At 39.1% G+C, this 13170-nt stretch overlaps 1 protein-coding gene across 1 annotated transcript; it reads left to right on the forward strand.

Annotated features, from left to right (window-relative positions):
• The first annotated feature begins 1865 nt into the window (after positions 1-1865).
• Positions 1866-12917, forward strand: barx2 (BARX homeobox 2). Its single transcript, XM_015028607.1, has 4 exons — positions 1866-2319; positions 7995-8310; positions 10984-11068; positions 11786-12917. The coding sequence occupies exons 1-4, from the start codon at positions 2025-2027 to the stop codon at positions 12032-12034; spliced, it is 945 nt and encodes a 314-aa protein (XP_014884093.1). The 5' UTR covers positions 1866-2024; the 3' UTR covers positions 12035-12917.
• The last annotated feature ends 253 nt before the right edge of the window (positions 12918-13170 follow it).

The following is a 13170-nucleotide window of genomic DNA, read 5'->3' on the forward strand; positions in this document are numbered from 1 at the left end:
CCTCAGACCTCTTGCTTAAAACTAACTGATAATCAAATCTGAGCCATGTCTGCCCGACAGTTTTCATTTTACCGTCTCCATATTAAAACCTTCTTTTAAAAATAATAATAATAATACCCTTTCAACTCTCCAAAAGGGTGTGTAGTATTTTTCACCCTTTGAACCAAGCTCTCTATCTTCCTTCTAATCTGCTGTAGTATCCGATTGCATCCTGATACTCCCAAATCGCTCCAATAGAGAGTATCCTCTCACCGGTGTCGGTAGGCCTACCAGGAAGATCCATATTACGCTTCTGACTGTGGCATAACTCGTCTAATTGGTTGATCTACATGGCGTCTCCAGCCCTGGAAAGGCTGAATAAGATTAGGGGGCCACTCGGCAGCCGCTGCTGTTCGGACCTGAATAGAAGCGTGGCTCCTGAAATGATCCCACTTCTAAACACCCCCGGAAAGCTATCCGCTCACTGCCTTGCAGGAGCCCCGCAACGCAGATAACAAGTGACAGGATTCCTGCAAACGGTGCTTCCTGTACCAAGGGGTTAATGCATTGTCACAGATAATTGAGCTTGAATTACTGACCAAATTACTAAAATAAATAAAACTGCCGTATTTTTTATTTTATATATATATATATATATATATATATATATATATATATATATATATATATATATATATATATATATATATACACTTCGCGAGCATGCAAAATATATTAGCATTTTTTTATTTCACTTTTTCTTAAGGACTCGTGCCATTAATTATGTATTAAGTCGTTTTGATCAAGCAATATTTTGTCCTCTCAAGACAAAGCCGCCAGATCTACAAGCATCTTTACCGGTAATTTGAGTGAGATATGTTTCTCCTGTCGGACAAGTCTAGACACATTTTTAGGCTTACGCATAAAATGATGACGACGATGATGATGATTAATATTATTATTTTATTATTATAATTTCTACTATTGTTATAGTTATTCTTGTTGTTATTATTAGAAGTGTAATAGATATTTGACTTCGGCGAAAAAAAAATAAAATATAAAAATTACTTTAAAAGAAAAAAAAAGGAAAATGGAAAAAGGAAATATTTTGAAGGCTTAAGGAAGATAAATTCGGGTTCGTTCAGATGCGCGCGCAGTTACTGATTGATAATAAATTACACCTGCCGGCAATTTCCGTGGTGAGATCATTGGGAAGTAGGTTTAAAGTGGTAGTGAATCAAGTCAAGTGGCAATTAGAAAAATAACGCAAACAGTAATAATAATAATATAAATCTTATTTTAACTTTATTATTGGCTAACATTAGTTTTCAACGAATGTTTTTAATAAGTGCATAATAACGGGGAACGAAAGACAGAAAGAAATAAAGAAAGAAAGAAATAAAGAAAGAATGAATGAAATAAAAGAATCACAAGAAAACAGTCAAAACGTAACAATATTTTCACATGTGGATACTAGAAAACTGGCCTGATTTAACTCATTTATAAATGATATATTTCATAATTTAAAACAATAGACTAATTAATTATTTGTGTTATATATTCAGACTTGGAACAAGACAAACAACGCTTTTATTAGAAGTGGCAGGTTTCTGGAAACTCACGTTTATTGAAAATACCTTATATTTCCTTCACCTTTGAATGTTTTACTTTCGACCACGCTGTCAAAAACATCGGCTTATAGGAAATATTCGTGCTTAAGTTGTAATGCACTCTATATTGTCTAGTGTATGTGTACAGAGGGAGGTGGAAGTGTTTGGGATGTGTCCTTGTATATGTAGGTGTAAGAGAGATAGAGAGAGAGAGAAAGAAGAGAGAGAGAGAGAGAGAGAAAGAAGAGAGAGAGAATAGGAGCACTGAGATGAGTACACGGATGGTTTATATAGCAGAGGGTGTGAGCGCAGCGCATTACCACCGAGGCGCCCTGCGCAGCTCAAGTTGAAGGCTGCGGATCTTCGCCGCCACACACTCGGGGAAGAAGAGCAAAAGCCGCATTTTCAGACATAGATAATGACTTCTCTAAACGCATGAACTTCGGTACTCGCATTTCTTCCCGACGTTTAAACCGACAGGCTCAAACATACTTAGACAGATTAAGTTGTGTACCAGCGAAGAGAGCGCACAGGGGACACACCATGCACTGTCAAGCCGAGCTGAGGCTCTCCTCCCCCGGGCAGCTGAAGGCGGCCAGGAGGCGCTACAAGACTTTCATGATCGACGAGATCCTCTCTAGAGAAACTTGTGATTACTTTGAGAAACTTTCTCTGTACTCCATGTGTCCTTCTCTCATCGTTCGACCAAAGCCTCTTCATTCATGCTCAGGTAAAACGCCGTACGCCCAGTAATTATTCGACTGCAAATAATGTTTTCTTAAAGCATGAAATTTCATATCTTACATTTTTATAGTTCCAATTTATTGCAAACTAATGTTATACAATTTGTGCCTCGCGTGGATTATCTCGTTCAATTTTGTCTGAATGAGGCAGATGAAATTGGATCAAAATGCAATAAAGTGGGTGTTGGTGATTGTACCGCTGGCCTAACAAAATTAATTGAGGTGTTTTGATTTTAGCTTTTTTTTCACTATTCTTTGTGCGCGTACGGCTGTATCTACAAATTAGATTTTTATTTCATTTAACCGATTATATGCATCATTTACTAAATTCATTATTTCACAATTATGCGCTTGCATAATTGTTTTATTGCAGAACTAACAATTTTCACGGATAATTTATTGTTTTTCTTAAACTCTTCCCCAGAGATTTCCTCACTCCTCACTTATCTCCACAAAGCGTTAAGCGCTGTAAATCAAAGTCAAGCGGTAGAGTCAGACAGCTTCAGTGATGCTTGAGGGCTTTTGTTGAGCGCAAATGATAGATGGCCAAACTGATAAGCGGCGCAGCTGAAAAAAAAAAAGTCATCTAAGGAGGCAATGAGACAGAAACAGAGAGCGCAGGTCAAGAAAAAAAAAATCTGAACTCCAAACTCTGTAACCTTTGGACTACCGGATTGTTTTTGCTTTGATTAGTGTGACTGTTGTCTCAAGCTCAAAGGCCTTCCGAAATGAGTTTTGGACATTTTACGCATAGATGGATGGTCTGCTGTTGGACGCTGATATGTTGCGTACGTGACTCGATGCAAAGATGTTCGCAGGAAACGTGCAAGTCAGTGTGAGAAGCACCTGCAGTGCACTGACACTTGAATGACATCAGATAAAATTCTTTGTTAGTCTTATGTTGTTGTTGTTGTTGTTTTTCGTCTGATAATGTATCCTTTAAAACATTAATTCAGATAGATAGATAGATAGATAGATAGATAGATAGATAGATAGATAGATAGATATAATTTTATTGAATATTGTTTAGAAAATGCAAATAAACGCAGCCTTTTTTTTTTTTTTTTTTTTACTATTGATTAACATAATTGCTCTAAAGTCTGAAATAATAGCTCCAGCAATCTGATGATGACAGCGCTGTGGCTGAATATAAATAGGGAGCAGTAATTCCCTCATCCCTCTGATATAGCTTGGTAATGCTTGAGGGCACTGTGACTGACTGGGCTTCGGCACCCCCTCTTTTCAGATGTATAAAGTAACCCGCCGCCACATATCAGAACACTCTGCGCACCGCTTATTTGTAGCTGCAGGGGCGTGTGAGACACAGTATAGTCCCCAGCATCAATGGCTCCTAATGCTCGATATAGAAGCTCGTAACCTTTTTAGCACCCTTCGGGACCAAAGAGAGGTGAATGGCCTCTGCATGACAGGGAAAGTTGACTTCTTCATTAGAAAAAAAAAAAAAAAAAGTAGATGTTATTTCATCCTGCTGCCAGCGGAGGCCGCTGAAAGACAGTCATGCCAGTAATGTTGTCCACAGAAGTTGATAACAAGAGAAGTTTTGCATCGTCCATAACGTGTTTCTCACCTATCAATCTAGCGATCCTCTGTGAGGTACAGTGTCTTCCTTCCCTTGTCTCTTAACACACACAGGTCTACTTTGTAAGCAAAAACATTTGCTTATAAAGTCACCCACAGGCTTCACTCGAGTTGCTGCTGTTATACCTGAATTCCCCACCCCCAAACCCCCGTGGGACAATGAAGGCTATTTTTGTTCTTCTATTCTGTTCTATTCATAAAACCTGACTGTGATCTACTCAAAGCTAAATTGCCTCTAACCCCACTTTTGTATACTCCGTGCCAAACCCACTTTGAAAAAAACGGACTATTTAATAGCAATGTATTTTGCCTGATTGCATTAGTCACTTCATAACATAAAAGCTCATTGGACTGACTGGCACAGGGCTAAAATAGTCAGGCAAGAAACTCTTTATTTTCCTCTCAATTTTTTCTGCATAAGTTTATTGTGAGTTCAAGAAAAGTTGTTTATTTTTATTTGTTTTCAAGCTATTGACACAGCAGCAGAAATGCTTAAATTATCTTGAAATACGGGGGCCAGACTTGCTTTTCAAAATCAGTGCAAATCATGTTACGTGCAGTAATGAAACAACCTAGCAGTTTTTAAATTGGTTTTTCTCTTTATTTTTAATTATTTAACTGAAAACATACTCCCGCTTAAATCCAACTCAAACACCACAGATGGCATTAGTTAACAAAAAGAAGTATTGCTAAAAAGGGCTAATGTGATCACAGTATGGCCAATTGTGCTTTTCTCTATTTGATCCATTCTTAATTATTCATTAGAAGGTTTTATTTGTAATTTACACTGCCGCAAATAAAAACTCTGATCTGTATGTTGAGAACATATATTTGCAGATCACTCTGCAACACAAACTTTGACTGAATATGAAAGATGATTTAAAGTAAGTTATGAATTACTGCATAAAAAGCAATGTGCATCGTAGAAAGAGGATGAAGTCGTCTGGTTTGTTGATGCCCTTCGTAGAGAGTGCTTCCTGCGCATTACACTGGATGTGAAGAGATACCAGCAGAATACAGCATGACATCAATCAAATACAGAACTTCTTGAAGGAACGTAAACAAATCGGTACCAAAATCGTTAAAGCTGATTATTATTCCCATTACCATTTGGATCCACATTAGCATTCGTAATGGCTTGGGGACGGTCTGAGTACACTTTTGGATCAAAGATGAGATTAAAAAGCTTGTAGCTGGAATATTTCCCCTGACTGATGTTCATCATATCTAATCTAAATTATATTCCTAAGAAAAAAGGCCAGTGAGACAGAATGAAAATGCTTCTGGATCTATGCCCAATCGATACTATTTACTAAAGTCAATGAACTCGGGGTTTTTTCTGTGTGGATCCCAGCTTTTTACTTCTATTTTTGCCATCTGGTGACAATAGTTTTGATTTGTTTTTGCACTATTCTTTAAATCGTTGTATTTTTGTAAGAGAAAAAAAAATATTCTCTGGCTCTTTTGATGACAATTGTATTTGTCATCAAAAATACAATTTTTGATGACAAAAACTGTATTTTTAGATCTCTGTTGATGTCATTTTCAAACTATCTACATTGCTCCTTGTATGCGCATTTGTCAACCTGCTGCATGGTTCCAAGTTCTCTTGGAGACCCCAGGACCCTATATGCCCCAAAGTTCTCCACTTCCCCTGTAGCTGCCTATGAATCAGAGACATTAAGGCCTGACCTGGAGCCTTAACAGCAAACAATCTATTGGCAGGTTATGATATTTCATTTGGAGGCCCATCTATCAGCAGGAGCCAGGGCAGAGAGTGCTTAGTGGTGTTTTCTGGCAGAGGTGAGAGAGCTTAAGATCAACTGCGTGTAATCTCACCTGACAGCATAATGACAAATATACATAAAGAGCAGGAGTGCACAGAGCACAGCACATAGCTGGCTTGGACGGAGCTTACACGGAGCCCAAGAGAGCAAAAAAGAGGTTTCATCCCATCTTAAGGCTTAATCCGCCACAGACAATAAACCCACCCATTAGGGATAAAGTTGACTAGAGGAGGCCGATAACGCCCATGTCAACATGTAGGCGAGTATGCGCTCACACACACAAAGAGACACTCTTCCATCTTCAGTTGAGGATAATGTTTGACAGGCTGTCAGCTCCCTGCCATTAGACCATTTATTGTTGCCATCAGATCTTTCCCTGCCTAAAAAGAAACGAGCAATTAATCAGATCTGAAAGTGGTTTATGCTACAGGCTGATTTCCGTTGGACCTGTGTGCAGAGTGTGTTGAAGAAAGGACCATTTTTAGGTGAGCAGCCTATCATTTTCACATCATTGCTAACTACTAGATCTTCTGAATAACAACATTACAAGCAATCTTTTTTTAAATGAAGACGCACCTGGCTTTCATAGTAATGCTTAACTAGCTGCTCTTCCCAAGCTATAATTAGCAGCCTTCGGTAATGGTTACTATAAGCGCTTGTTCCAGTTCTTGCATTCCAACTGTGATTATCAGAAGGATCCATGTGCCTTTGCAGGGGGCTGAGTTGCGTTCCTGCAGCTCCTCAAACAGTTTATTTGTAGACTATTGACAGGACACCAACGCTTGTCAGCAGCATGTCACTGAGCTGGCCTTGCCGTCAGTGGAAAGTCACCACGAGGACTGACATTTCTCCCTGTGCTCTCAGTGTTCTTGTGATGGGGTGGGTGGGGTGGGGTAGTCCAGAGGCATCCTCGAGCTCTTTACTGACAGGAGATTTCTCCTGAACTGCGAGGACGAAAAAAAAAATAAAAACACTAAGCGCAGCTCTTCTTCCTCCTCTAACACGAGTCAACGTGGAGACTTACATTCTATGAATTACAGTTCGCTAAATGTCAGTGTTAAAATTTTCTCCCTTACAAATGAGTGCAAACGTTTTAGTCAGATGATTTATTAGTAACATAAACATGGATTTGACTTATGGAGAGAGAAAGAGTGACAACATAAATGGGAAGGCAGAAACATCATGCAAGAATAGACAAGGCGTGAAAAGGCGGCTTCCTGTTCAGGCTTGTTGCAAACCAGCAATCTAACATTGAAGGGTTAGTGGTGACCTCAGCGCTTTACCATGATGTCATGATGAGCCTAAGGCAGTGTCTGATGTGTGTGTGTGTGTGTGTGTGTGTGTTTCTCTGTAAGCAGGGTAACTGTGACTACCTGCATGCAGTCATTTTCTTTCTCGTTACTGACAAGTACCTTAAGTAGAATTTACTCTGAATTTCTGAAACAAATGATGGCGGCAAACCTCTCCACTCATGGATCACTTCTTAAGAAATGCTTTTTTTATTTTGTTTTTCTTAAAAGATTTTTTCTTTCTCTGAGTTGAGAGAGAGAAAACTCTTTAGAAGCGCTGCAAGTGAGAAAAACCAACGATGGAACACAAAGTCCAGGTCTTCAACGGACACTGTGTGTGTCAGGAGGGATCAACACATCCAACTTTTACGTTTTATGTAGTACTCTGTTTTTCTTAGATTTCCTAGTTTGTCCTATGTGACAAAAAACACATGAAAAAGCTAATGCGAATTTTACCCTGCAACCTTCAGGTCTCCATCCCTTCTGCCTTGGCTCCAGACAAATGTTGCCTTTTATTGATTCTGGCGTCTGCAGTTCATCTGGTCTCATTTATAGAGCTATAGGTTAATTGTATGGAACTTTGAACAGAGCTGGAGATTATCCAAAACAGGGGAAAATGTAAATGCACGAAAGCTTTAATTTAAAATCCAATTTTAGCTCTTGTAACAAACATATAGTATTCTGCAAATATGTTCATTTTGTGGTTAGGAAACTATTTCATTTTTAACAACCTTTGTAAAACAGCGCCTGCGTCATGGGATCGCGGCCCTCTGCGTACAAGAGGTCAATTCCAAAGTACTCCATGCAGTGACACAATGAAGCTGTCTGAGAAATTACAGCCAGTCAATATTGGCACTATCAAAAGGTGACCGAGGGGGGGAGCAGCTAAAAAGTTCCAGTTATCAGATGTTTCATGTAATTGCTGAACTTGAAATTCACGTTTTCCCCATGTGTTTTTGAACTCCCTCAATGTCTGTGTCGCTCCAGGTTCGTCGTCACTGCGTTCCTACCCGCTGCTCTCGGTGATCACGCGGCAGCCGCCCAATGTGCAGCCCCACCTGCCGCAGCCGTCCTCCCCGGGCGCGGTATCCTCGCACCTGCCCCTCATGTCCCCGCAGCTCCCTCGAGGGTCTGAACCCTCACCCAGCCAGACGCCCCTCAGCATCAGCAGCGAATCGGAGACAGAGAGCAGCACGCCCCGCCTGAAGAAGCCCCGCCGCAGCCGCACCATCTTCACTGAGCTGCAGCTGATGGGGCTCGAGAAGAAGTTCCAGAAGCAGAAATACTTGTCCACACCCGATAGGTTGGTAAAGTTTATCACATAAATCGTCAGATTAGTGTTGATGTCTAGTACCATTTTTTTTTATAATTAACTAACAGCCTAGAAATGATTTATTCTGAATATACCTCAAAGCTACCAAAAAGATTGTTTGCCCAAAGATGGGGAAAAAAGGGACTCAAATAAAAAGGCAATTTGAAAGTGATCTACAGGTATTAAACGAGCCTAATGTGCTTGATACCAAAGCAATATAAATATCACTCTTTGCAAACATTTTGACAACCTGTGTACTTTATTTGATTGAGAGCGCATTTTCAAAAGTTCTCAACAGGCACGCTCGCTCAAGGACTTTCACAAAGCCGTAAATGCACTTATCAAGCTGTAGTTAACTTAACAACATAATTTGTGATTTGTCCTGTGGGGGTTGTCTCATTTAATATGAATCCGCCGGAGCCAGAGCATTACCTCAGTATTCTAGTTGGGACAAGAGTTAACGTTTTAACCCTGAGCACCTTAACAGCAAGAAAGCTCCACTTCCTTGTTCGCAAAAAGGAGGGACAGCGGCCAACACAAGCAAACAGTGATGTTTTACACAGATTTACTGCCAATCATTTAACTTGTGCAGGTGTACATTAAGGGTATTTAGTTTTGGACAGAGAGGTGAAGTAATCTATATGTTAATATGTGTGTCTTCTGTTCCTTGCTGTGGAACAGAAGATTGACATGAGGTTAGAGCATATTTTCCAGTAACATTATGCACTTCACATTTATATTTAGCCTGCAGGCTACTTTTCCATTTTAATCACGAATGGGATTAAGCCATAAATGTTGTAAAAAAGCTTTCCTGCACCTGCACAGAAAGAATTTCAAGCCATTTTAGTGCACCCCGAATCCAACAATTTTATTTATTTCACATACATGGTTCTAATCAGTGGTTCATAAAAGCAAATAAGAATGCAAAAAGCTGAGGTGACACTAAATGGTCATGCGCATTAATATGAAAATAGAATGCTAACAGCAACGTAGCAAGTTATTTTCAGTGATGTGGCGGACCACATCCTTTCCAAAAACAGCTTTGCATAATTTGGAAATGGCAAGTGTGCTATCTGTTTTTCCACACACATCCTCTCTTTGAGTAAAGCTCCTGCAATGTATTATTGAACATATCACAGTTTGACTTGCCTGTAGCTGCTGGAGGGATGCCACACCTCATCTTAAAGCAGAAGCCCCGAGGCAGAGCACAGCTCAGTGATCAAACCAGCCATCCGTGTGAATGGCCATGCCAAACTTTAGTGTTCTGTCAAAATATCCGACTCTAACACAGTGTTGGGAGTTAATTAAATACCCAGATGGAGCAAAAACATCAGCAGAGAAAATCCCCTTTTCAAACACCACATCAAAGGTGTGGCATGCTCCATGCTTGGATTTGTTGTGATCTAAAGATGCATTCGCTTTCTTCCTCTGTTTTCTTGGCATGGAGCCTCTGCAGTCGTAAGCTCAAGCTATGTGTGAGGGCAAGTGTAACCAAAATCAAAAATATTCATAAAAAGATTTAATTACCTGTCATCGCACCCTTAATGATTTTATGAATCGTTAGATTATGTTAATTAGGGTTTTGCTCATCAACCCTGTCATCATCCCCATTGTCAATATTTTCATTAACGTATTTTGCAAAGCACTTTGTGAAAATTGTGCAAATGGAACAAAACAGAATCCTTGAAGTTGCCTGAGAGGAGTAACTAACATCGTTTCTGAGTGCATGGCTTCAGTCCTTCAGTAACTAGCTGTGAAGAAATATTTTCCTTCATCTTCTATTGCTTGTATTTTACCTCCAGTTATTGACATGCTGTACATTGGTTTATGTTTGAAAACCATGTTTGATAGACATTCTTTATGTATGGTTTAATACAAATAGTTTAATGAATTTAAAACATTTTCTTTTCTTCCTTTGGTGCTGCTTTTTAAATTACGCCAGCTCCTTTTTTTCATGACTCGGTTTCCACTTTCACCATCAAGTAAAAGTTGGGTGACTTCCCTGAGGATATTCAAAAACCTTTCATCTGACTGTTAAATGCCTTTTTGAGGAACAGGAAAGAGGAAATCCCACTTAAAAATTGACAACCTTTCTTCTCCTGTAACACAGGGTCTCCTTGTTAACTATATCTGTCCCTTCCTGAGGTTTTGCGTTACACATGACAATTTGTCATGCATCACCACATGTGGTGGATGCATTCTGAACAGCCATAACCATACGTCTGAATGGAATTCTACTCTCAGTACAAGCATTAGGATATGTATTTTGTTTGTAGTGTGTACTGTGTTGAATAACTAAAGATTTTTAGACTCAACACTAACAAAAAAAAACAAGTGTTTTTGTGAGCTCTTATACTGTATAGTCTATAAGGAGTGATCCAACAAAATAGGAAGATACATTTGGGGCTAAGGAAAAGATCCAGCAATATTTCTTTGGGTTAGAAAAAAAATGCAACTTCTATATATACTGAAATATTTAACCATACCATTATGATGTTAAGCTGTTTTTTCTGAAATCTACCTTTTTTTTTTGCCCAGTTTATCATAATTTTTTTAGCTTTTTTTTTTTTTTCTGCCTAAGAAGTCCCAAAAGTACAATAAATATCAGACTGATGTGCATTTAACTTAGTTTTAATTGTTTTGTTTTTTGTTTTTTTTTTTCAGATTGGACCTGGCTCAGTCCCTGGGTCTCACACAGCTTCAAGTGAAAACATGGTACCAAAACAGACGTATGAAATGGAAGAAAATGGTAAGACTTGCATATCCTAGCACAATCAATGAGCATTTTGAATTTTTTCCCAGTAGACTGCTAAAATAATTGTGATTCAACAAATATTTATTTTCATCATTACGAGTATGACATTATACTCCTAATGATGCTGACCCTGAAAGTCACTTTGATTGTGCATCAGGATGATGGATGTACGAGTTTTCTCAGCTACTGCATAAGGACAGGATGTGTTGACATGGTGTCACTGTCTGGTTTTATTGTATTTTGATATTTGTTAATCTTATAAAATCAGATGTGCTGGAAACAATGTTGGAGCGCTGTTGACCTAAGCTACAATAAAAACAGCACACATTTTCAGCAATGTGACATGCAATCCAATTAGATTAATAAAGAGGATCATTTGGTGTTAGGCAATGCATCTATTTTTAGTATAAATATGGTCATTTTAATAATGTGAGCAGCATGTCATAGGTAGCCATATGGCAGGAAGAGAAGGTGTGGAAAGGCTAAGCCTTGACTGATGATGATTGTGGTAAGAGCAAACACTTTTGTAGAAGGGTCAACAACACGGGGAACAAAAAAAGACCTGAAATCGTTAAAGATGAATGAGCGCACAAGGCCAAGCAAGCAGCAATATGTCTTATCTTAATTACTATAATAGCAAGCATTGCCTTTGACTCCTGCTGCCATTTATTACCGGAGCCCTCCACTAATGCTGTCTGTGTGTTTTTCTAGGTGCTCAAAGGAGGTCACGAGGCCCCGACCAAGCCCAAGGGAAGACCAAAGAAGAACTCCATTCCTACCACGGAGGAAATAGAGGCTGAAGAGCGAAGACTGAAGATGGAGGAAGAGGAGCAGATGAGGAGGGCATCCGATGAACCTCAGGATCTCAGTTCAGAAACTCACAGTCCGAGCGGAGCAATCGAGGGATTGGAGCAGGAGCAGCAGCCACTCCCAATGTCAGAAACTCACTTAGCCAGCTAAGCGAGAACAAACCAACCAAAGACTAATGCCAACCTGAAAACAAATAGTGCCTCAGGATCAGTGTACAAAGCTTGTTTGGTGTATAGAGTCGTTTGCTTTAGCAGGATGACTGGATGCACTTTGATGGTGTCCAGTCAGTACCAATGCACCCATGTATGTTTTAGTGTACTGGAAAATGTATTATAGAACAACATAACACTAATACACACTGATTGGACTGATAATCTTACAGCCGTTTCGGTCCATATTATAAAGGAGGGTAATTTTGTCAAACCCAAAACAGGTCAGTCAAGCTTTTATCGCAACATGATGACTATATCAAATGCTCAACTAGCTTGCACACACCTCTCAGCTCACAAAGCTGTCAGATATCCAACACTGCCTTATAATACTAAGTCTATGTGTCTTTGTATTAATAACCAACTGCCAAAAACTGTTAATATGTGCCTTGTTGGTTTCAGAGGAAAGCTTTTAATTGTTTGGTAATATAACCGTCAAAGACAGTATATTTTTTCAATCAAGTGCCAAAACCTGGAGACAGATTTTTACAGGTAAAGCAAATGAAACCTCAGTCTGCAGGTTTAAGTTATACTGTACAGCTTTGAGCCTCAAATATGTTTATTAACTGCCAGTAAAGTTTTCTTTTATATTTTTATTTTAAAGCTAAAAAAGAAAAAAAAATCCAATTTATGTATGTATGTAAACCATATTTTTATCTGCTGTTTTGAATTGGATTAATACACTTATTATGTATAAATGTTTCCGTCAGCCCCTGAACTGTACTTTTTCTAAGGGAGTCAGGATGATTTTCAGTTACGAGGGCACTAAGACTCTTAAGCTGTCATGATTCATTGAGGGTATAAATCACAGCCTGAGCCATAAATACACAGCAAATGTTGAACATTTAAAATCTCAGAGACATTTTCAGCCTGAAGGCTTTGCATGAGTACCCCAATCGGTATGTTAGACCTGCATTAACATAACGCTGTCTTCAGTTGCCCCTTAGTGACTTCTCTGTGTCCATCAATCTCTCTCTTGTCGAATACTCACCAGTTTATGGAGTCACTATTTGGAATACAGGAGTTTATTTTTTATTTGTCTTTGTTCATATGAAAAGTGCAGTATTTTCAGATGTA

This window comes from Poecilia latipinna, unplaced genomic scaffold (assembly GCF_001443285.1).
Source record: "Poecilia latipinna isolate Pla-1442-1.1 unplaced genomic scaffold, P_latipinna-1.0 Scaffold129, whole genome shotgun sequence".
Lineage (NCBI taxonomy): Eukaryota > Metazoa > Chordata > Actinopteri > Cyprinodontiformes > Poeciliidae > Poecilia > Poecilia latipinna.